This window comes from Pseudorca crassidens, chromosome 5 (genome assembly GCF_039906515.1).
Source record: "Pseudorca crassidens isolate mPseCra1 chromosome 5, mPseCra1.hap1, whole genome shotgun sequence".
Lineage (NCBI taxonomy): Eukaryota > Metazoa > Chordata > Mammalia > Artiodactyla > Delphinidae > Pseudorca > Pseudorca crassidens.
Genome location: NC_090300.1, coordinates 82192313 through 82216393, shown reverse-complemented (window position 1 = coordinate 82216393; position 24081 = coordinate 82192313). Strand labels below are relative to the sequence as shown.

The 24081-nt window shown below is 35.5% G+C and overlaps 2 protein-coding genes across 3 annotated transcripts in view; both read left to right on the top strand.

Annotated features, from left to right (window-relative positions):
* The window catches only part of EAF2 (ELL associated factor 2), a 56116-nt gene extending 39712 nt beyond the window's left edge, over nucleotides 1–16404 (top strand). The window contains exon 6 of one of the 2 annotated variants that reach the window (XM_067738727.1): nucleotides 16303–16404. In XM_067738727.1, coding sequence (XP_067594828.1) covers nucleotides 16303–16391 — 89 coding nt within the window. In that variant the 3' untranslated portion in view covers nucleotides 16392–16404. Of the gene's footprint in view, nucleotides 1–10176; nucleotides 10620–16302 lie in introns of those variants that run through there. The other variant, XM_067738728.1, reaches the window with a different exon arrangement.
* Nucleotides 16355–24081, top strand: part of SLC15A2 (solute carrier family 15 member 2) — a 36852-nt gene continuing 29125 nt past the window's right edge. Inside the window, exons 1-3 of the mRNA XM_067738723.1 lie at nucleotides 16355–16492; nucleotides 18328–18415; nucleotides 19019–19160. Of these exons, the coding sequence (XP_067594824.1) occupies nucleotides 16355–16492; nucleotides 18328–18415; nucleotides 19019–19160 (368 nt within the window). The remainder of the gene's footprint in view (nucleotides 16493–18327; nucleotides 18416–19018; nucleotides 19161–24081) is intronic.

The following is a 24081-nucleotide window of genomic DNA, read 5'->3' as shown; positions in this document are numbered from 1 at the left end:
CTATGTTGGGTGTATATATATTTATAATTGTTATATCTTCTTCTTGGATTAATCCCTTGATCATTATGTAGTGTCCTTCCTTGTCTCTTGTAACATTGTTTATTTTAAAGTCTATTTTATCTGATATGAGTATTGCTACTACACCTTTCTTTTGATTTCCATTTGCATGGAATATCTTTTTCCATTCCCTCACTTTCAGTCTGTATGTGTCCCTAGGTCTGAAGTGTGTCTCTTGTAGACGGTATATATACAGGTCTTGTTTTAGTATCCATTCAGCAAGCCTGTGTCTTTTGGTTGGAGCATTTAATCCATTCACGTTTAAGGTAATTATCGATATGTATGTTCCTATTACCATTTTCTTCATGGTTATGGGCTTGTTTTTGTACATCCTTTTCTTGTGTTTCCCACTTAGAAAAGTTCCTTTAGCATTTGTTGTAGAGCTGGTTTGGTGGTGCTGAATTCTGTTAGTGTTTGCTTGTCTGTAAACCTTTTGATTTCTGTGTTGAATCTGAATGAGATCCTTGCCTGGTAAAGTAATCTTGGTTGTAGGTTCTTTCCTTTCATCACTTTAAATATATCATGCCACTCCCTTCTAGCTAGTAGAGTTTCTTCTACTCTGCTAGTAGAGTTTCTGAGAAGTCACTTGTTAACCTTATGGGAGTTCCCTTGTATGTTATTGTAGTTTTTTCCTTGTTGTTTTCAATAATTTTTCTTTGTCTTTAATTTTTGTCATTTTTATTACTCTGTGTCTCGGTGTGTTTCTCCTTGGATTTATCCTGCCTGGGACTCTCTGCACTTCCTGGACTTGGGTTGCTATTTCCTTTCCCATGTTAGGGAATTTTTCAACTATAATCTCTTCAGATATTTTCTCGAGTTCCTTCTCTCTCTTATCTCCTTCTGGGACCCCTATAATGTGAATGTTGTTGCATTTAATGTTGTCCCAGAAGTCTCTTAGGCTGTCTTCATTTCTTTTCATTCTTTTTTCTTTATTTTGTTCCACAGCTGTGAATTCCACCATTTTGTCTTCCAGGTCACCTATCCATTCTTCTGCCTCAGTTATTCTGCTATTGATTCCTTCTAGTGGATTTTTCATTTCAGTTATAGTATTGTTCATCTCTGTTTATTTGTTCTTTAATTTTTCTAGGTGCTTGTTCTTTAATTCTTCTAGGTCTTTGTTAAACATTTCTTGCATCTTCTTGATCTTTGCCTCCATTCTTTTTCCAAGGTCCTGGATCATCTTCAGTATCATTATTCTGAATTCTTTTTCTGGAAGGTTGCCGATCTCCATTTCATTTAGTTGTTTTTCTGGGGTTTTATCTTGTTCCTTTATCTGGTACATAGTCCTCTTCGTTTTCATTTTGTCTATCTTTCTGTGAATGTGGTTTTCGTTCCACAGGCTGCAGAATTGTAGTTCTTCTTGCTTCTGCTCTCTGCCATCTCAACCATTACCTTCTTATTGAATTATTCATTTCCTTTTGACTCTGTAACATAACGTCCTATTGGCTTTTCTCCTACCTTTGTAGATACTTTTCTGACTCTTCTTTGCTAGTTTATAATCTTTTACTTAGTCATTAGAGCTGGGGTTCTGCAAGGCTTAATTCTAGGTCCTTTTTTTGTTTTATTCTATATTCTTTCCACAGATAATCTCCATATTTCTGTGGCAGTCAATACTTATATATAGATAACTTGTAAATTTGCATCTCTGACCCACACCTCTGAGCTCTAGACACATAAGTCCAACACATCTCATATTAAAAGGCATTTCAAATTCACCTTGTCCAAAACCAATTTATAATCTTTCACTATGTTTCTTCCTAGTGAAAGGCAGGAGTCATCTAATTATGCAAACCAGAAGTGATTGTATTCTAGGGTTGAGTTTCTCTCCCTCTTTACAGTATAGTCAATCCTTCACCTTCACCAAGTCCTGTTTATATTACCTCCTTAATCTCAAATTCATCTACTTTTCTGCATCTCCACCACTGTCACTCTAGTTAAACTTACCATTATTTCTTGCTTTAATAATGCAATGACTTCCTAACTGGTTCACCACTTATCTACTCAAACCCATTTTTGATCTACTAAGTACATTGCGGCCATATTGATCTTTTCATAATTCAAGTATTATTTGTCTCTCCTACTTTAAACTTTACAATAGCTTATAATTTCTTTTAGGATAGAGACAAAACATTTTAACATAAGAGTCTTGCCCTCTCTGTTCTAGCAACATTTTCCTTCTTTTTGTCACCATACTCAAATACTTTTGCCTACCTCAGGGACTCTACCCATACTGTCCATTCAGTTAGAAATAGTTCTTTCTTTTCATGTAGTTAACTTTTTCTCCTTTAGATGGTAGTTTTATATATACTTTATCAAGAAAGCCTTTCTTGACCTTTCTGAAAAGATCAAATCCCCCTTGTTATAGACCTTCAGAGCAATATCTTCTTTATATCAATTATCATTTATAAATTTATATTTCTTTCATTTGTTCTCTTCTAAAGTATAAGCTCCAGGAGAGCAGTGATCTTGCTTATTTTGCTTATCACTGAATACTAGCACCTGACACGGTTCCTGATACATAGTAGATGCTCAGTAAATTCTTTTTAACAAAGGCACGCAGGTTGATACTCTCTGGGGGAGAATGGGACTTTCTGTATATTTAAAACTAATCTCACTGTATTAATTTTAATGGTAAAGTAAATATCTAGGAAAGACCAACTTGCTCTAACTTAAAAACAGAAGTAAATAAGGGAGGAGCCAAGCATGGGTGGTAGAGTAAAACTGTGGTTATGGTTATGATAGTGTAAAACTATGTGTTAATTAGGGACTAGGAAAGGTCTTTTGAACTTCCAGTTATTTATGTATTTAGTGCTATTATTTATAACTTGAGAGGTGAAATTATAGCATCTGATTTCTTGAATGGCCAAATAATGACAAATACTAGGAGGATAAACAGTAATGAATTTGTATGCCCATAATATACCTTCATAATGTATGTAACTACATATTAAAAAATGTAGTTACATATGTGTATTTGTATATATAAAAAAAATTGACAGAAGTAGGGGAAATTGACAAGTCTATTGTAATGGTAGATTTAATGTATCTGTACTCAAGGATACAGAATTTAGTAAGGGTATAAAATCTTTGAACAACACAATTAACATGCCCTTTTTTAAATATAATAAATTCTATCTTTTTTTTTTTTTGGTCCACAGCACAGTGTCATTTATGTAAATTAAAATTGGTCATAGGAAGCAGTTTATTTTTTGCAAGAGCGCAAACAAATGGAAGGAACTACACTGTGATATTTTTCTCGGGATGCTAAGAAATATCACAAACTAGGTGATTTAAAACAACAGAAATGTATTCTCTCACAGTTCTGGAGTCCAGGAGTTAAAATGAAAGTGTCAGCAGGGTTGATTTCTTCTGCAGGATCTGAAAAAGAGTCTGTTTTGTGACTCTCCTAGCTTCTGGTGGTTGCTGGCAATCCTTGGTGTTCCTTGGCTTGTAGACACAGTGCTCCAAACTTGGCCTCTGTCTTCCTTCTCTGTGTGTCTGTGTCCATATTTATTTTTTCTTTTTTATACCTTTTTTAAAATTTATTTTTATTACAGTATAGTTGAATTACAGTGTGTTAATTACTGCTATACAGCAAAGTGACTCAGTTATATATATATATTTATTTATATTTATATACATTCTTTTTCATATTCTTTTCCATTATCACAGGATATTGAATATAGTTCCCTGTGCCATACAGTAGGACCTTGTTGGTTACCCATTCTATATATACCAGTTTCTATCTGCTAATCCCAAACTCCCAATCCAACCCTCTTCTACCACCCTCCCCCTTGGCAGCCACCAGTATATTCTCTGTACCTGATTCTGTTTCTGTTTCATAGATAGGTTCATTTGTGTCATCTTTTAGATTCCACATATAAGTGATATCATATGGTATTTGTCTTTCTCTTTCTGACTTACTTCACTTAGTATGATAATCTCTAGTTGCTTCCATGTTGCTGCAAATGGCCTTATTTCGTTCTTTTCTATGGCTGAGTAGTATTCCACTGTATATATGTATATATGTACCACATCTTCTTTATCCATTCATCTGTAGATGGGCATTTAGGTTGTTTCCATGTCTTGGCTATTGTGAATAGTGCTGCTATGAACATAAGGGTGCATGCATCTTTTTGAATTATAGTTTTGTCTGGGCATATGCCCAGGAGTGGGATTGCTGGATCATATGGTAATTATATTTTTAGTTTTCTGAGGAACTTCCATACTGTTTTCCACAGTAGCTATACCAACTTACATTCCCACCAACAGTGAAGAAGGGTTCCCTTTTCTCCATACCCTCTCCAGCAATTTTTTTTTTTTTTTTTTTTTTGCAGTACGCGGGCCTCTCACTGTTGTGGCCTCTCCCGTCGTGGAGCACAGGCTCCGGACGCGCAGGCTCAGTGGCCATGGCTTACGGGCCCAGCTGCTCTGCGGCATGTGGGATCTTCCCGGACCGGGGCACTAACCCGTGTCCCCTGCATCGGCAGGCGGACTCTCAACCACTGCGCCACCAGGGAAGCCCCGCTCCAATTTGTTTTTGTTTTTATTTCTATTGCCTTGGGAGGCTGAACATGCCCATTCTAACAGTAAATACGTAGAATCTTACAATCTAAAAATGAGAAGCAGGCATTCTTTTAATAATATAAACCATTTATGGAAATTACTTTCTACTAGGACAAATGAAATAACACATTTAAAAGAATTCATATTTTATTGATCATATCACATGGCTATAAAACAATGAGAATATAAATAAATAACAAAAATAGTTTAAAATACATGCTTAGAAACTTTGGAGCACATACCTAGTGACTTACATGTTAAAAGGAAATTACAGAGCTTCCCTGGTGGCGCAGTGGTTGAGAGTCCGCCTGCCAATGCAGGGGACACGGGTTCGTGCCCCGGTCCGGGAAGATCCCACATGCCGCGGAGTGGCTGGGCCCGTGAGCCATGGCCGCTGAGCCTGCGTGTCCGGAGCCTGTGCTCCACGACGGGAGAGGCCACAACAGTGAGAGGCCCGCGTACCACACACACACACACACAAAAGGAAATTACAATGAAATAATAAAATATTTATAATTAAGCAATATCAGAAATATCTCAACAGTTTTGGGGTGCAACCAAAATGATAGAGGGACATTTGTAGCCTCAAAATGTTCTTTTTTAAAAAAAATTGAAAATAAATGCGTGAAAGTTTCACCTTTAGGAACTAGAGGAACAATAAGACCTTAAAACAGGGAAAGAAAGTATTATAGATTAGAATTGACATTAGTACAATAGATAGCAAAGAAACATTAGAGGATCAACAAGACTAAAAGTTATTTCTTTGAAAACTTATAAGAAGACCAACCTGTAACTAGGGCTGATGAAGAAAAAAAGAGTAAAACACAGTATTAGGAATGAAAAAGTGGTTAAAATTATAGTATTTTTTTATGTTTTTCATTATGAAAACTTTACAAATATTTTATCCCAGTATATTTGGCATAAAAATGGATGATTTTCTAGGAAAAAAGTATAATTTACCAAATCTGACTCAAAAAGAAGTAGAAAGTCTGAAGAAACCATTAACAATTAACGTCTCTTCCTCCTTCATCCTATCTCCAAGATGCTAGAAAATTGAAGATAATTTTACAGATGAATTTTAGCAGATCTTCAAGGAACAAACAATTCTTATCTTCTACAAACTGTTTCAGAGAATAGAAGAGTAGGGGAAGCAACCCAATTCGTTTATAATTCTAGGGTAATCTCAATATCAAAACTGAACAGGAACAAGACAAAAAGCATTATAGACCAATTTCACTTAAGAACATGGATGTAAAATTACCAAATAAGATATTAGCAAATTGAATAACCACGGTACTTAAAACAAGCAAGCTAAATCATGACCAAGTAAAGCTCATCACAGAAGTGTAGGAAATGTTCAATATCTGGAATTATATCAATATAATTTACCACATTAACAGATTATAGGAATAAAGCCATATGATCATTTCAACAAATTTGAATTTGACAACAGTCAGTATTTATTAATTTTAAAACTTTTACTGAAGATTGAATATAAGGGAATTTCCTTAACGTTATAAAAGTTAATCACGAAGAACAAAACTACTGCCAACATTATACTAATAGAGACTCCAGAAGCATTTCCGTTAAAGTCAGGAAGAAGACAAGGAGGACTAATATCATGATTTCTATTCAACATTGTACTGAAGGTTCTAGAAAATGTGGTTAAACAAGTAAAAGAAATGAAAATAAGAATCGGAAACAGGAAATAAAATGATCCTTATTTGTAGACAATGTAATTGTCTACATAGAAAATCCAAAGGAATCCACAAACTATAGAAGTAGTAAAAGAATTTAGAAATATTTTGGATGCAACAATGGTATGGAAAAATCAGCAGCAATCTTGTTATACAAGTAGTAACCACTTGGAATTTCTTTCAAAAAAATAGTGAATTTCTTTGCTTGATATATTTTATCCAAACTTTAAGTTTCCTAAGAGGAAATAAACCCTTTTTTATTGTTAACTGCAGTCATCCCATTTTCAACCTTAGCAGACTCAACACCCTCTTTTATAACATATATTTAAGTCCCCTTTACTATTCTGAAATGAATTTCATAGCTTAATATCATCTAGGCACATATATCTTTGAAAATAATTAATGTAATATTAAGACAAAATAAAAATAGTTTATGGTAAAGTAATAGATATTCTATTTTGTAAATGTTCAGGCCTGGTGAGACAACATAACAAAGTGCCATATGTTTGCACTTAATTTTAATGAATATATTTGGAATTAAGGGAAGCAAGGCAATATTCAACTCATATGTCAATATTTTTTCTTTTTATTTATCTTGTTAAAATAAGGACTGGAAAGGTATATACATACATATTCATAGAATTGTGTACACAGATAAGTTTTGAGGTGCTGTATTGCTGACCCAAAGCCAATGAGCAACATAGATATCACTGTGTTTTCAGAAACAATTTTAAACAATCTTTGTAAAGGTCTTAGAAGAAAAGTAAAGTCTTTCAGTTTACATGATAGTTGCATCCTTGTAAATTTAAGAGAATTTTATGTCTGTGCAAAAGGATACTTTTAGTTTATAAAAATACAATTAGTTCTGGCCTTAAAATTATAAACAGACCTCTCAAGTACATGAGTATCCCACTGGACTTTCAAAAGTTTTACAGAATGTAGAAGGGTTCTTTATTGTTCATGATTGGTCCTTGCATTACAAGACATTTAAGATTCCTAAGTTCCCTGTTCACTAAATGCCACTAGCAATCTTCAAATCACTGGGACAAGAGACCCCTCACGTACATTTCTGTAACATCTCCTAGAGGGCAGTATTGCTTTCATTGAGAAACATTGGTTTAGGTATCTGAATGCATTTGCTATGGGTATACTCTTTTTTCCAAGTCATAATTACCATTTTGATTGAAAACATATTTCCTTTACTAAGCATCTCATATTCAAAGGCTAATCTCATATCTTCAAAACAACATTTCAGCCAACAGCATGGTAATGCTGTGCTTATAACCTCCGTAGTATGAAGTCTATTAAGAAAAACGGAACTCAGGACATTTGGGTTTGTGTCACTTGAGAAACTCATTTTATAGGCATCACATCAGGATAAACATTCTTATGCCATAATAAGTAGAAACTTAAGCTTGAAAATAAGAAAATGGTCATGTGAACCAGATGCACAAATGAAGCTTTAGCAGGTTTCTTTATCAAGTGATGTAATTAGTTCTGGAGTTCATGCAGTGGACTGAGGTATCTTACAACAGTTTATATATGGCCTAAAAAGTACTCATCTTAAATTGGATATTAACTTCAAAATACGCCAGCTTTTGTTGATTGTGGAGTAGTTTAAAAATACAAGAGTTTGTTAACCATTGTAATTTACCACCCAAAAGATTTATCCAATCCTATAGCTTCAAATAAACCCCCTGTAATCAATGACTCCCAAATCTTTTGCAGCTGTAGCCTCTACCCTGAGCTTCAGACTTGTATATCCAATTGCCTATACCATATATACTTGAATATTTACTAGGTATTTCAAATGTACCTTGTTAAAAATTGAACTTGTGATTTTTTTTTACACAATCTTGTTCCTCTGGTTTTTCTCATCTCAGTAAATGATACCACCATTTATCCAGTTGTTTAGACCAGAAATCTTGGGGGTCATCCTTCACTTTTCTCTTTCTCTCATGTACTAAGTCCAGTACTGTTGATAGTCCTGTAAGCTCCATCTTCAAAGCAAATTATAAATCTGACCACTTAGCACCACCTTCACCTGAACCACCTGAGTCTAAGCCAGTATTACTTCTTTTTTCCCCAGTTTTATTGAGATATAATTAACATACAGCACTGTGTAATCTTAAAGTGTACAACTGTTTAACTACATACATCCTGAAATGATTACCACTATAGATTTAGCGACTGTCCATCATCTCATATACATAAAACATTAAAGAAATAGGAAAAAAATTTTTCCCTGAAACAAGAACTCTTAGGATTTACTCTCTTAACAACTTCCATATATAACATACAGCAGTGTTAATTATTTTTATCATGTTATACATTACATCCCTAGTATTTATCTTATAGCTGGAAGTTTGTACCTTTTGACTGCCTTTTATCTAATTTCCCCTCCCCACAACCCCCCACTCATGGTAGCCACAGATCTGATCTTTTTCTCTGAGTTTGTTTGTTTTTGAAGTATAATTGACCTACAACACTATGTTAGTTCTTGGTACACAGCATAGTGATTTGATATTTCTGTACATTTCAAAGCAATTACCATAGTCTAGTTGCCATCTGTCACCATACAAAGGTACTACATAGTTACTGACTATACTCCCCACAATGTACATTTCATACTTATCACTATTTTATAACTGAAAGTTTGTACCTCACCTATTTCTCTCCTCACCCTACCCACCTCCCCTATGACACCTGTTTGTTCCCTGTATTTGTCACTCTGTTCCTTTTTATATGTTCATTTGTTTTGTTTTTTAGATTCCACATATAAGTGAAGTCATACAGTATTTGTCTTTCTTAAAGCTGATATTATATCTTACATGAGAAACTGCACAGACTCATAACTGTTTTCCCTGATTCCATGTTTCCTCCACACCATTATAGTCTATTCACTGATATACAATAGTGTTCAAGTCAGTTGCCTGTTTAAAATTTTCCAGTGAATTGAATTCCCATTACATTTCAAACAAAATCTAAAGTTTTTTCCATGATCTATACACCATGGTCTTCTGGATATCTTTCTGACCTATTTCCCTACATTCTCTTCCTCATTCATTCCACTCCAGCCACAGGGGTGTTCTTGCTGTCAGAGAACACAAGAAGCATGCTTCTGCCTTGGGGCATTTGTATTTGCTTTTACCTGAGCCTGGACATTTTCCCCCACCTCTGTATTTTCATTACTCTCTCTCTACATTTGGATCTCTGTTCTAATGTCCCACCTTGAGGAGGCATTCCTAACTACCCTATTTAAAATAGCATCTCTCACCACTCTCCCCAGACCCATCTAAATAGTGTAATATTTATCCCTACTTAGGATAAATATTACATTATATATTTGTTTATTGTCTGTCTCCCCCACTGGAATGTAAGTTCCGTGACTGTAAGAACATGGATGAATTACGAAAGAATCAATGATGAGGTACTCTTAACATACACTATTTAATGACTTTGACTGAGTTTGTAGTAAAAAATTATACGTTTTTTACTCTTCAGAATAGTCTGATCTTCTGAACCACATTTTCTCCTCATTTCCTGATATAATTAAATCAGTGGTATAAAAGAAGGGTGATGTTGGTATGTGAAAGAAGATTAAAATATCAGTAGATGCCAAGTGATACTAAAACTATGCTGAAGATTGGTGGTTTATTTTTTCTTTACAGGTAATATTAATTCTTTGAGTTGCTACTGATGTGAGTAATAATCAGATTGCTTATCCTATAATTTAAAGACATAATGTTGGCTAAACAGGATCACCTTGGGGTTATATTTTGTAAAACATCTATGTTATCCAAAAATATTAAATATTAAATATTCAATTACTACAGTTTTCCTTTTTTTATTTTAGGAAATGATTTGCAGCTGAGTGAATCAGGAAGTGACAGTGATGACTGAAGAAATATTCAGCTATAAGTATAAAGTTTATAAGACATGTGATAATTTATTTTATATTAGGAATAAAAATTCCTAAGGCTGAGGAAAATGTATCTTAACTTTGATGATAAGAGAAATTTAATCTGATTCAGAATTTTCAGTTGATGTTACATTTTTTACCTTTTATGGGTACCGGCATTTTCATGTATTTTCATTTAATCTTAACAAAACTCCTAGGAAGTTTTACAGATGAGAAAACAAACTTCAGGGGTTAGGTTACTTGCCCACATATTGTTAACAAGTGGCAGATCAGGTGTTCTGAAGTTCAGGTTCAGTGTTCTGTTTTACCACACTGCTGTTTTCAATTGTGAATGGCAAAACTGTTGATTTATAATAAATGTCCTGGTTTTAATTACATCTCTGAGCCTTTCTATCTGATATTCCTTAAATTTTGGTTGAAAATTAAGCTAAAGTTTAGGGTAAAGGTGAAGCTAAGTAATTGTTTTAATGAAACAATTGTCCTCTTATCTCTCACACATTTTATCATGTTCTCTTATCTCTTTGATACTTTTTAATCATTTTCTTATTTTGCTTTTGAGAGTAAAAATAAGCATTTATGTTAATGAGATAAATAATATTTATACCTATAACATTTTTGAATTGGGGGGAAATGATAAATATTATAGTTGAGAGTCACTAACCAGCAGCAAGTTCTTTTTTTTTAATTAATAAACTTTATTTTTAAGAGCAGTTTTAGTTTCACAGCAAAATTGAGCAGAAAGTACAGAGAATTCTCATATACTCCCTGTTCCCACACATGCGCAACCTCCCCAAGTATGAACATCCTGCCCCAGAGTGGTACCTTTTTTTTTTTGTATAATTGATGAACCTACATTCACACACCATCACCCAAAGTCCATAGTTTACATTAGAGTTCACTCTTTGTGTTGTACGTTATATGGGTGTTAACAAATGTACGATGACATTTATCCACCACTGTAGTATCATACAGGATAGTTTCACTGCCTTAAAAATCCTGTGCTCTGCCAATTCATTCCTCCACACCCCAACCCCTGGTAATCAGTGATCTTTTTACTGTCTGCTTAGTTTTGCCTTTTCCAGAATATCTTATAATTGAAATCATACATTATGCATCCTTTTCAGATTGGCTTCTTTCACCTAGTAATATGCACTTAAGTTTCCTCCATGTCTTTTGCATGCCTTAATAGTTCATTTCTTTTTAGCACTGAATAATATTATTACATTGTTTGGATGTACCATAGTTTATTTATCCACTAACTGATGATAATATAAGCGTGAAAGTAAGTTGGCTACAAAGGAACAAAAATCAGTGGGCTTTGAACTATTCCATAACACTACACTAAAACTCTAAAGTTAGTAAAGCTGTATCAGCACAAGGTATAAGTGTGACCTATGAATTATGTATTCATCAAATATCATCTACAGTTTGGCAAGAAGGCATTCTTAGACATGTCAGAATTCAGGAATTGTATCATTCACATATCATTCATGTAATAATTACTTTAGTAATTTCTGATTTATTAAGAGATGAATCAAAATTACCAACTCAAGAATGGGAAAAATATTATAAAAATATATTCTAAAAAGGTTGAAACCTTCTTCAAAGGGACTAACTCAATTCATAGGAGTAGTATAATATATAATATATATTATTATATTGGGTTGGCTAAAAAATTCATTTGGGTTTTTCTGTAAGATGGTATGGAAAAACCTGAACGAACTTTTTGGCTAACCCAATATTTATTATAAATAAATATTTATTACAAATATATATAATCTTACCTGGGTGGTGGTTGTGTGAGTTACACATATGTAAAAAATAGTGGAGTTTTATATTTAAGATTTGTGCCTTTTAAGTTACGTTTAATTTTAAAAGTCCACAAACAAAATCAGTAGAAAAAATATTTGCAACATAGAGGGTGGCACAGCTGTAACATAAATGATATAAAGGTAGATCTTACAAACTTACAAGAAGGGGACAAACAACTCAATAGAAAAAAGGGAATGAATCTTCAGTTTTGAAAATTATAAAAACATTTTTGTCACAGCAATCTCACTTCTAGAAATTCATTCTACAGATACATTTGACTTATTTGCAAGGTTATTATTACAGTATTATTTATAATTGCAAAAGACTTAAAAAATCTGAATGTGAACCTTTTTTTATTGATTTTTGAAGTGATTTATATACTCTGGACACAAATCCTTTGACAATATATGTAATATGAGTATTTTCTCCCACTTTGTGAGTTGTCTTTTTACTCTTAATGGTATCTTTTGGTGAACAAAAAGGTTATTGATTTTTTTTTTTTTTTTTTTTTTTTTTTTGCGGTACGCGGGCCTCTCACTGTTGTGGCCTCTCCCGTTGCGGAGCACAGGCTCCGGACGCACAGGCTCAGCGGCCATGGCTCACGGGCCCAGCCGCTCTGCGGCATGTGGGATCTTCCCGGACCGGGGCACGAACCCATGTCCCCTGCATCGGCAGGCAGACTGTCAACCACTGTGCCACGAGGGAAGCCCAAAAAAGTTATTGATTTTAATACTGTCCCATATATCACTTCTTTTTCTTTTATGGTTACCATATTTTATGTCTTATTTAAGAAATCTTGGCTTATCCACAGCCATAAAGATGCTCTCTTACGTTTTCCTCTAAAAGCTTTAATTTTTTAAACTTTGACAGATCTGTAATCTGTATTGAATTGGTTTTTATGCATGGTGTAAGATATATTTACACCATGCATAAAAACATGGGTAAACATATTTTTTTCCATATGAGTATCTAGATGGTGTGTTTTTTTTTTTTTATTTTGTTTTTTTGTTTGTTTGTTTTCTTGCGGTACACGGGCCTCTCACTGTTGTGGCCTCTCCGGTTGCGGAGCACAGGCTCCAGACGCGCAGGCTCAGCGGCCATGGCTCACGGGCCCAGCCGCTCCGCGGCATGTGGGATCTTCCCGGACCGGGGCACGAACCCGTGTCCCCTGCATCGGCTGGCAAACTCTCAACCACTGCGCCACCAGGGAAGCCCTAGATGGTGTTTTTTTAGTTAAAAACACCGTCATTTCCCCCACTGCACTGCAGTGTCACGTTTGTCATAACTGATGCCTCAGTATATGTGTGGGTCTTTTTCTGCACTCTGTTCTGTTGCATTGGTTGCCTTATCTATCTTTGTGTCTGTTCCACTCTGTTATAATTACTATAGCTTTATAATAGGTCTCCTACTGGTTAGTGCAAATCCTCCACTATTGTTCTTCAAGATTGCCTTTGCTATTCTTCGCTTTTTGTATCTCTATATGAATTTTAAAAATCAACTTGTCATTTTCTACACTCACAAAACCTGTTGGATTTTGTGTTGCAATTATAGATTGATTGGGGGATTACTGACATTTTTGCTGAGGCTTCCAAATCATGAGCATGGTATGTCTCTCCATTTATTTAGATCTTTAATTTCTTTCAATAATGTTTTAAGAGTGGTTAGTGTTGATGTCTTAGACATCTTTCAATAGATTTATTCCTAGGTATTTTTTATGCTTTTAGAGCTGGTATAATGTTTTAAATTCCCTTTTCTATTTGTTTTTGCTGATATTTAAATACAATTTATTTCTATGTGATGATTTTGTATTCATACACCTTGCTAAACACATGTTCTCTTTTAATTTCATATTTGCCTCTTCTCTGACTATATTAGTATCTGTCATTTTCAGCCTCCTTTTTGTACATGATTGTAAAATATCACTCTCTTCTGTCATAATCATTGAGGTCACAAATATTTTTTACTCTTATCACTGATATTTTAGATTCTTTCACTCTATTATTTTTTTTTATCTTTCAAGAGTTTGTACTCATTTCTATTCAGGAATTGCTTTTCTCTTTGATCTTTTCCCTTTTATCCTTCTATCTGATTTCAACTTAGCAAAAATGATGGTGTACAAGAGGCATCTTGATAAGATAGAAAGGGCTCTAGAATAGGTCTTGGAGGCTGGGAGGCTCTTCTGTAATATTCTTCAGGCTAGACTAGGAAAAGGATTTCAAACCAGTGTTCACCAAATCCCTATTATAAGAATTACCAGAGATGCTTATTAAAAATACAAGTTCTTAGATACCTACTTAGATCTATTCAATAAGACTTTTCAAAGCAAAGGCCTGTAAATTGTGTGTGGTGTGTGTGTGAATTGCTGTGAAAATTTGTAGTTATAAGTATATATACAAATATAAATATATATGTAAATATATATAGCCCTAAGTGATTTTTAGCATCAGGGAAGTTTAGTTTATGTAGGACAAGATTAAGATTCCTTCCATCTCTGATACTATTCGATTTTATAAATGCTAGCATGGTATTGCCATAATCAAAAGAAGAATTTCACCTAAACAAACGAGTATCAGAGAACCAATGCCAGTACTCTAAAGTCTGGTATTTAGGGCACCTATAAGCACAAATGAATTGGTGCCTTGCCTACCGGTGCTATTCCATCTGCTCTGAGAGATCAAATGCTATTCCAGAGGTACAAGGCCAGAGCAGGGGGAGCCGGTGATATAATTAGATCTTAAAAGCATCTGTGCCTCTAGTGGTTAATTTGACTAGTAAGTTTTGACTGTTTATCTGTTTTGTATCCAGAGTCATTAACCAAACTAGGTCAGAAAGTGCAGTACTTCCTGAAAGAATAACTGTAGCTTAATCATTAATGTCACAAACAGAAATGAAGTGGACCCTTCTTTGGGTAAAGGTTGATGGGAGAGAAGCAGGAGGAGGAGTGAGTAGAAGCTGGGAAAACATGGTCAAAGTCTAAGATGGAGTTTAGGGAGGAAAGGGTAGAGTTTCTCCTGGTCTTATTTGTCAATAACTCAAATAGGTAATGTAAGAATTTTATGAGGGAGAGAGTCATAGGTTCTCATATTCTAAAATAAAATAATTCATTCTCCTGTTTCCTGACTTCTTTTTTGGTTTAGTCCTCATTTTTCTTATTGCTCTCTAGCCATTCTTTTCCTTTTTCTTTTGATTGACATCTAAATGGGCACCGTACTCTCTTGTTCTTTTACCTCTTTGACTTAGCAAAAATAATACTGTCTAAAATGTATCTATCATTGTCATCTCTGTTCTTGTTCCTCCTCTGATAAGAACTAAATATTATATTCTGGAGTCATTTGGGAGTCCATTCACTGAAAATTAAGAAATATGATGTTTATAATGGTTCCTAGAAAATAACTGGCTCATAATTTTTACACAAATTAAATTTTATTTACTAATTAAATGATGGATTCATCTTGAAGTGAGAACATGAAAACACAGGGAATGAATTTAGCAAAGGAGAAGAATGATTCCCAAATGTACATCACCAACCCTTTCCTTTTGTTTTCTTCAGCTCCACCTCTTTAATTGCTTATAAGACATTTCTAGTTGAACTTTATTATGCTGAAAACCAAAAATCAACATTTTTTGTATCTCTCCAAATTCTGTTTGGAGATAACTTTCCCTCTTTGATGCATTTCATTTCCCCTACATTGCTATGTTTTTATTTCTATAGTTTCCATTCCTAAGTAATGACCACAGGCATTACTGATACTAATCTGTAGTGGCATAGTGAAAATTCCAGATCTGCCACTTACTGGCCACATGACTTTGGACAAATTACATAACCTCTTAGGACATTAGTTCCTATAAAATGGGGATAGTAGTAAGAATTAGAACATGTAGATATAATATATATGTGTGTGTGTGTGTGTGTGTGTGTGTGTGTGTGTATAAACCTTCCCCACAATAGGTGTGCAATAAATGGTAGCTATTATTACCCTGAAATCGATTTCAAAATCTGCTCTAAGCTATGCTCCAGGCATTGTGTTCTTAACTAATTTTCACTCATTTGAAATTTTCCAGCATTATACTGTCTCATCCCGTGATGTGTTATTCTCACTCCCCTGTGACATAAATGTTCTTTTGAACTAGTCTCTGAGACCCAATCCTTCCTTTCTCTATAGCTTTCTGCTTTGCAGGCGGCTGCTGACGCCTGACACCCACAGGGTTAAACCTAGTTGCTGAAGCCACCCCCTCTTCCCCTCCCAGTCCCCCTTTTCACAGTAGCCTGGCAGCTGTCCCAACTGCCTACCGAAGCCAAATGCTTGAAGAGAGAGAGAGTAAGGAGCCAGCCATGAATCTCTTCCAGACAAATGAGTTCAAGGAAACTCCTTTTTTACCTGTCTCCCCTGAAGAGGTACCACCTCGACCCCCCAGCTTTCCAAAGAAGCCATCTCCGGTGAGTCTTCAGATTCAGTTCTGTCTCTGGTAGGAACAGACTTACTCCTTTGGTTCTCCTCCTTGGCCCCTGGAGCTTCACGCTGAGCTGTGTTAGAGTATTAAAAACTATTCTCTCTTGGAGTTAGAATTAACCTGTAAACCAAACCTAAACAGAAGTTTCCTTTAACTTAGGAGAGGAAGCAGCAGAAAGAGGTAGAGTTCTTCAGTTGGTATCCAGGACTTGGCTATATTTCATTGTATATTCTGAGTTTCTCTGGGGTGGAAAAAAAGCAATTTGCATGTCCAGGGAAACTTGGCAAGTACTCCTTTCTGGAGAACTGTGTGTGATTGTTCTTTCTTCACCAAAAAAAAATCTCAGCCCTTAGTTTCCCCTGTGCACAGAATCTATGCTGACCACCAAGAGAAGTTTTAGAATAGATCTAGTTTCTGTTACTGTGTTCCAGTTTACAGTGGGAGAAAGGACAGAGAAACAAGAGAGTAATAATAATGTTTTACTTTATACACTTGTTAAAGCACTTGCCAATTCTTATTCAGTCCTCATATCAAAATCCTGTAAATGGAGAGGATACAGACATACTAGCCAGTATTTACTGAATTCTTACTACAGGCAAAGAGGTAACTGTAGTAGTATTCTAGAGGTGGTAGTTTCTTTGGAATAACAAAACTGAAGTATAAAGCCAAGTATAGTGACATGGCCTGGATCAGTATGTTAACACAGCCAGTGACAGTGTTACATAGCTAGTAGAAATGTGTTACTAAACTTCAGTTTGCATGATTCTCGAGCTGTGAGCTGGGAAGGTAATAAGACTAATTCATATTGTCTTCCAAGCAAGTTTTTATCATATGTTAATGTATATTAATATTTTGGAGGGTTGTTTTTATATATCCATGTGGATAAAAGAATGAATACATTAATTTATTTAGTTATACATTTTCTGGTCCCAAAGAATTTGAGGCTGCTTACAAAGATGTATGTACATCTTATGAATAAGAAAAGGCAATAAAAATCTCATGATAAGATTTGATTGAACCAAGGACACATATCTCCATCCCCCTCTCATATTGACTGGACTATCATAATGGGTAAGGATTTGAAATAATACGTGATGTTCCTTTTATTCTGACTGATACAGTGCATGAAATAGCGTAGTCCTTTTAATGCCCAAAAGGATTAGCATGAAAATGTTATAGAATCTCTCTTTCATAGAAACAATGGCCATTTAATTTGACAAGATTTAAGAACTCTCTGCCCAAGGTCAAGGTGATCAGTCATCTTACCTTTAGCAATCTGTACTAGGCTCTGTGCCTGGCTTCAGTAGCCACTGAATGGGAAACCTTCATGTTGCTAGGATTTTTCCCAGCAGAGTGAATGGGGCAAGTGGAAACAGAAAGGTTAATCCGCACAGTGGAGCTAAGCAGGATACTGACATGTGAGTGTGACTGCCTGGACATCAAGTGCTCCATAGGCCAACTCTTTGTTATGTTCCTGAAAATAAGTATGATTATTCTCCTACTCAGAGCCCCAGGCTTTTCATTTAGTACTTGTGGGAAGATGAACAGGTCCTGGTGTCTAGTATCAAGGAATGCCTGAGCAGTTTCATGTTAAATGAATTGAGGAACAAAGTAATATTCAGAATAGCTTCTCACTGCTAAATCAGCAATGCAAGCACTTTTAGTGTGATACTGGCTGTTTCATGAAGAGCAGGGGCCATTGTTTCGCATGACCTATCATGGCAACTTAAAATAAATGATTTTTTTCTGTTGTGGAGCAATCTAATGGTTTAAACAGGGAAATATAGTTCATGCTTGAACCATTGCCTTTTTGTTTCTTAGAAAATCTGTGGCTCCAACTATCCACTGAGTATTGTCTTCATTGTGGTGAATGAATTCTGTGAGCGCTTTTCCTATTATGGCATGAAAGGTAATTTTGTGTCCCTGAGTCCTACTCTTCTCCACTCACTCTCACCCCATGTTTGTAACAACCTATCTCATATGCACTTATTTCCCTTATCTACTCTTTCTGCCTTCATCCAATTGGTCCTTTCCTTTGGCGAAGACTTCCAAAAAATGCCTCATGGGATTTCACCTACTAACTCATACAGGCCAAGAACAGAAAGGCCAAGTGGAAATCAGAACACAGCCTATGAGAATATAAGTGGAAAAACTCTCATCATCGACATTCCATTCTTCATTTCTGTTCCTCGGGTCTATGGGTTATATCATTGCTGGGAAGGAGAAGGAAGGGATATTAGAAGCCCCATGTTATCTTTTGGATTAGCCTAAATGATGCTATGTACACGTAGACTGAAGGGAGGAGTATTGCATTTGTATACTAAGCATAGCCCCATTTACTCCCACAACTCCAAGGGGCCCTGCTTCTACTGCCCAGCAATCACCCCTCATCACTTCACTGATAGGAGTGTTGAAGGTCAAGATCAACTTCAAAGACCATATCAAATGTTCTTCTGCTCCATAAATCATTTTAATGCATCTATTTTGTTTTGTCTCTCTTTTTTTGCTTCAGCTGTGCTGACCCTGTATTTCCTGTATTTCCTGCACTGGAGTGAAGACACTTCCACATCTGTATACCATGCCTTCAGCAGCCTCTGTTATTTCACTCCCATCCTGGGAGCAGCCATTGCTGACTCATGGTTGGGAAAATTCAAGTAAGGATGATGGGAGGTCACAGTCCAAGAAGCTGCACATATTAATTGTGCAGAGACTATCACTTCTAGCCTCTTGCTTCCAAGCAAGAACATGCTTATGTCATCCATGACAAATAAGAATCTCTCTCAGACTGACAATACAGAAAGGTTTTGTCTCTTCATTATCAGTTTTTCCAATATTTCTATACCCTTTTCAGTCAGCAGGGTTTTTTTCTTTTATCTAATTTTAATCTTCCATTCTGTAATTTAAGACTAGTTCTTGTTCTGATCTCAGGTGATAGAGATTGCTACCCACAAGAAAATTTATAATTCAATGTAGTTATTTGATATACTATCCATCTCTTCTCTAGATTGAGTCATCCCAACACTTTTACTATCTTCTTATGAATCCCTCTTTTTAGCTCTTTTACCATCTCTGTTTCTCTTCTCTAACCTTCTGTAGTTTATTTCTTAATAATATAATAAATATCTTCATGAATTAGACTAATGGTCTATTCAGTTCAGTATCTTTTAAGTCCCTGAAAATAGCACCAAGAGATATGTTTGGGACAGTGTTATTTTTGTCCCCTATAACATCATCCTCATGGGCTAGAGATGGCTCTTAGATATCCATCACTCAGGTATTTTCTGTAGACTTGTCATCTATGGAATTGTCTAAATTAGCATTTCTCAAACTGCATTCTGTTGAAAATTGGTTGTATAGGATCTAATGAATGTTATATGGGAACATAAAGCTCTCATAGTCAAATAAGTTTGGAAAATGCTAGGCTGAATAAAGCTAAAAAGGTATCTTTACTGCATGACTTCTTACAGCCTTTAACTTGTGAACTCATACTGTAAAATATCCAAGAGGAGGTTATGGTATGTAGTATTTTCCAAACTTATTTAACCGTGGAATATTTTTCCAGGATTTTTTGTGGACCTAGTGTTCCAAGGAATCCTCTTTAGTAAACATTGGTTTCTATCTCACTTTGACCTAGATATATTCATTCTTCTAAAGTTTTTAATCAGCACCCAATATAGCGCTACAACCACAACTTAATACTAAACACAGTTTCTTGCCTTGGGAAAGGTATGGCAGGTGGCTGAGATCTATGTTTGCTCCTTATGTAGTAGTAGTTACCAAGTCCATCCAGATAGAGGGTTGGCACTATGTGCAGAAAGAAAGTATAAACCATGGTATATAGTCTTCATTCAGTTATAGAATAGAAGACTCACATATATCACGTAGTAATTTTATTTATTTTTAAAATGACTTCCTTTAAGATTGAAAAAGTATAGATCTGAGATTTGGTAAGTAATAGCTTCCTGACTATTTCAGAGGAAATTTAGCAACCTCCACTCGTGCCCTCAATCTCAATCCTTTATGAGGTACTTTTAATTTTTTTTGAATTTATTTTTATTGAGGTATAACTTACATAAAGTACACAAATCCAAAAGTCTTAAATGTACAGCTGGATGAATTTTTACAAATGTATCACCGTCACCTAGATCACTCTCCTTGGTGTCTTTGTACCCTCAATACCTCCATCTCTTTCCTTCAAATTCTTCCTCAGAGACACTCTTTGTGATTCCTGTACCTAGAAGCAAGGGCAAATATGAGACCTTTAAACAAACAAAATTATTGTTAACCTTTCTTTTTCTATCTTCTTTTTTAGATTTTTAAAAGAATCACTACCTTCAGATTTTTAAAAGAATCACTTATTATTTGTTGCCTTCCTTTCTCACTCTTCATTATCACTCCTTAGGGTAGAGTAATGTAATGCAGTGCAGTAGAATCCAATCAGATTCAACTTAAGCTGATCGAGTTTAATTCAGTAAATGTTTATTGAGCAACTTCTATTTGTCCAAAGAACCATGAGGTATAAAAAGATGAATAAGACATAATACCTGCTTCATGGTGTTCATATTCAACTAGCTTTAATACAAAGCAGATTACGGTAAGTGAAATAATATATAGTATGTCATCTTTTTATCCTATTGAAATTCTTCTCTCTTAGATCACTGGTAATGATCTCCTTGTTATCAAACCCAGTGGTCTTTTCTGAATTCTTATTCACTTTGAACATGTTTTAACATTTTAGTCTGTTATCACTCCTAAATTCTTGAAACTTCCTGGGCTTCTCTAACACCGTATTTTCTGGTTCTTTTACTTTTTTGGATTCTTCCTCATTTGGCTTTTCTTTTGCTTTTTGTTTACTTTACTCTTTCCTGAATGTAGGCATTTCCCCAGTGTATACCTTTTACCCTCTTCCCTTTCTCCAGATTCTCCCTTAGCAGGCTCTGCGGTGTCAGTTTTACCTATATGCTAATGGCTCCTCAAACTCTGTAATCTTAACCTGTCACTCAAGCGCCCTTATGCATTATAACTGCATGTTAGCATTCATCTCCTGGATATTCCACCTTATCCTCTCTCCTAGCTTTCCTATACTCCCACATCCAATCAGTTTTCAAATTCTGCCAATTCTATTTCTATAATCTCTCTCACATTCTCCCTCCTCAACACTGAATCCCATGGCCATCAATCACCACTACTCTAGTTTTGGTTTTCATTAGCCTCTAAATTGGGCTATTGAAATGGACGTGTATGATGTTTTCATTGCTTCCCATATCTTTTGTTCACAATTGAGTCTGTGCACTTCTGTCAAATTAATCTTCCTAAAAGAAATCTCTGTTCATATTACTACTCTGCTCAAAAATGTCTGCTAACACACTGTCTACTAATCTCATCCAACTTACCTTTCTGCTCTTATTATCATACTCCCTTTCAAAAATGTACACTAGAGAAAAACCAAATACTAATACTTACCTAATGATAAACAGGGACATTTCTTTTCCATGTCTGTTTGCATAGTTTCTACTTCATGGAATCTCCTTCCTCCGCAGCCTTCGATGTCCAAACCCTTTAAGGCTCAGTTCAAATTCCACCTATGCAGTGGAGTATTCTCTGCCCCACGTCTTTCACCACTAGCCAGAAGTAATCTAAAGTTCTCTGAACTCATTTTTTACCCTCATGTGACATTTACCAAACTCTGTCTTATCACAACTATTGTATATGAATCTAATACCTTCTTCAGACACTTAGAAGGCAAAGTCTCATTTATATTTTTATCCACAGCACCTAGAACAGTGCCTGGTACATAACAGGCCCACAGCACAGCAAGTGTTTCAATTAATAAATTTATTCACCCTCAGATACTCAAATGCAGGCACAAGACTGAGGTAGGTGTGGGCAGGTGTGAAGATGACTTATTTTGTTGTGGGTATTGTGATTCCTTTTTTTTTTTTTAATCTCTACTTCAGCTACTTTTTTAAAATAAATTTATTTATTTATTTTTGGCTTAAAACCAGATTCATTTATTATATCACAATTCTGTAAGTGAGAAGTTGGAGGCAGTCAGTTGGCTCACAGGTCTGGGTGTCTCCTAGGTTGGACTCTGGGTAATAATCTACCACCAGCCTCATTCGTTGTTGCCTGAATTCATTTCCTTGTCATTGTAGGTTCTTATTTTCTTGCCATCATTCAGGTGGAGGTGTCCCCTTTCCTTGACACATGGTTCTTTCCATATTCAGGCTATCAGTATGGTGTATCAAACCCTTCTCGAACTTTGAATCTCTTCCCCTTCTGTTACCAGAGAAAAGTCTCTGCTTTTAAGGGCTCATATGATTAGATCAGGCTCATCTAGTTAATCTCACTATCTTACTGTCAATTGTGTCATATAATATAACATAATTAAAGAAGTGACATCTCATTATAGTCATAGGTTCCAGGGATTAGGGTGAGACATCACTGGCACCATGGCATACGACAATAAGGGGTAGTGACAAAGAGCATTCGTATGTCAACATCTGCTTTGTGCCTCAAGAGTAATAGCCTTGATTACCTTTGACACTTGATAATAATAAAAGAAATATTTTAGGGCTTCCCTGGTGGCGCAGTGGTTGAGAGTCCGCCTGCCGATGCAGGGGACATGGGTTTGTGCCCCGGTCCTGGAGGGTCCCACATGCCACGGAGCGACTGGGCCTGTGAGCCATGGCCGCTGAGCCTGCGCGTCCGGAGCCTGCGCTCCGCAACGGGAGAGGGCACAACAGTGAGAGGCCTGCGTACCACAAAAAAAAAAAAAAAAAAAAAATTTAAATAATATGGGAATTTTTATTTGATGACAACATTTTTAATTAATTCCTGAAATAGAAGAACACCAACATTTGTGAAAATATGAGAAAAGTTCTGTCCGTTTATAGTAAAGAAAATATTTCCTCTTTTTGAACAAAGATGATTTTTTGAAGCTCTATAAAAAAAGAAATAGGATTATAAAAATATCTAAGTCCCAAGGTTCCAATAGATTCTGCTAGGTGTGTGACTTTTTGGATAGTTTCCTTTTTCCTAAGGAAGGAGCTATTTGAGCATCGTGTAACTTTCCACCATTAATTCTCTTGGAGCACAAAATTATCACCTCTGTGTATCCTCTGCACTGCATCCAGGGCAACCACACTCACATGTTAAGGTAGCAGGCCCAGCATTTATCTATAAATTTAGAGCCTTTCTTACTGTGAAAACATCATGGACTAATAAAAAACATCTAGGAATTGTTATGAGTTGCCTGAGATACTTTCCCCGTACATTTTTAAATTATTACTTAATTTTGATATTTCTTTCTTTGGAAATAGATTCTCTGTTGATTTTACAAGAAACCATAAATTCTTAAGGAGTGATCAGTCAACTATTTGCTTTGCACTATTTCAAGCAAACGACAATATTACATGATAATAAAGCAGTGAACTTCTTAAATTAGACATGTGCATTAAAACAAACCCTTCCTGGTTGGAAACCCAAGTGACTGTCATTAGCCACTTTAGTATCACAGCAGGTTACACAAATTATTATTACATTTAATTAGCATTCTGACAAATTGAGGAATTC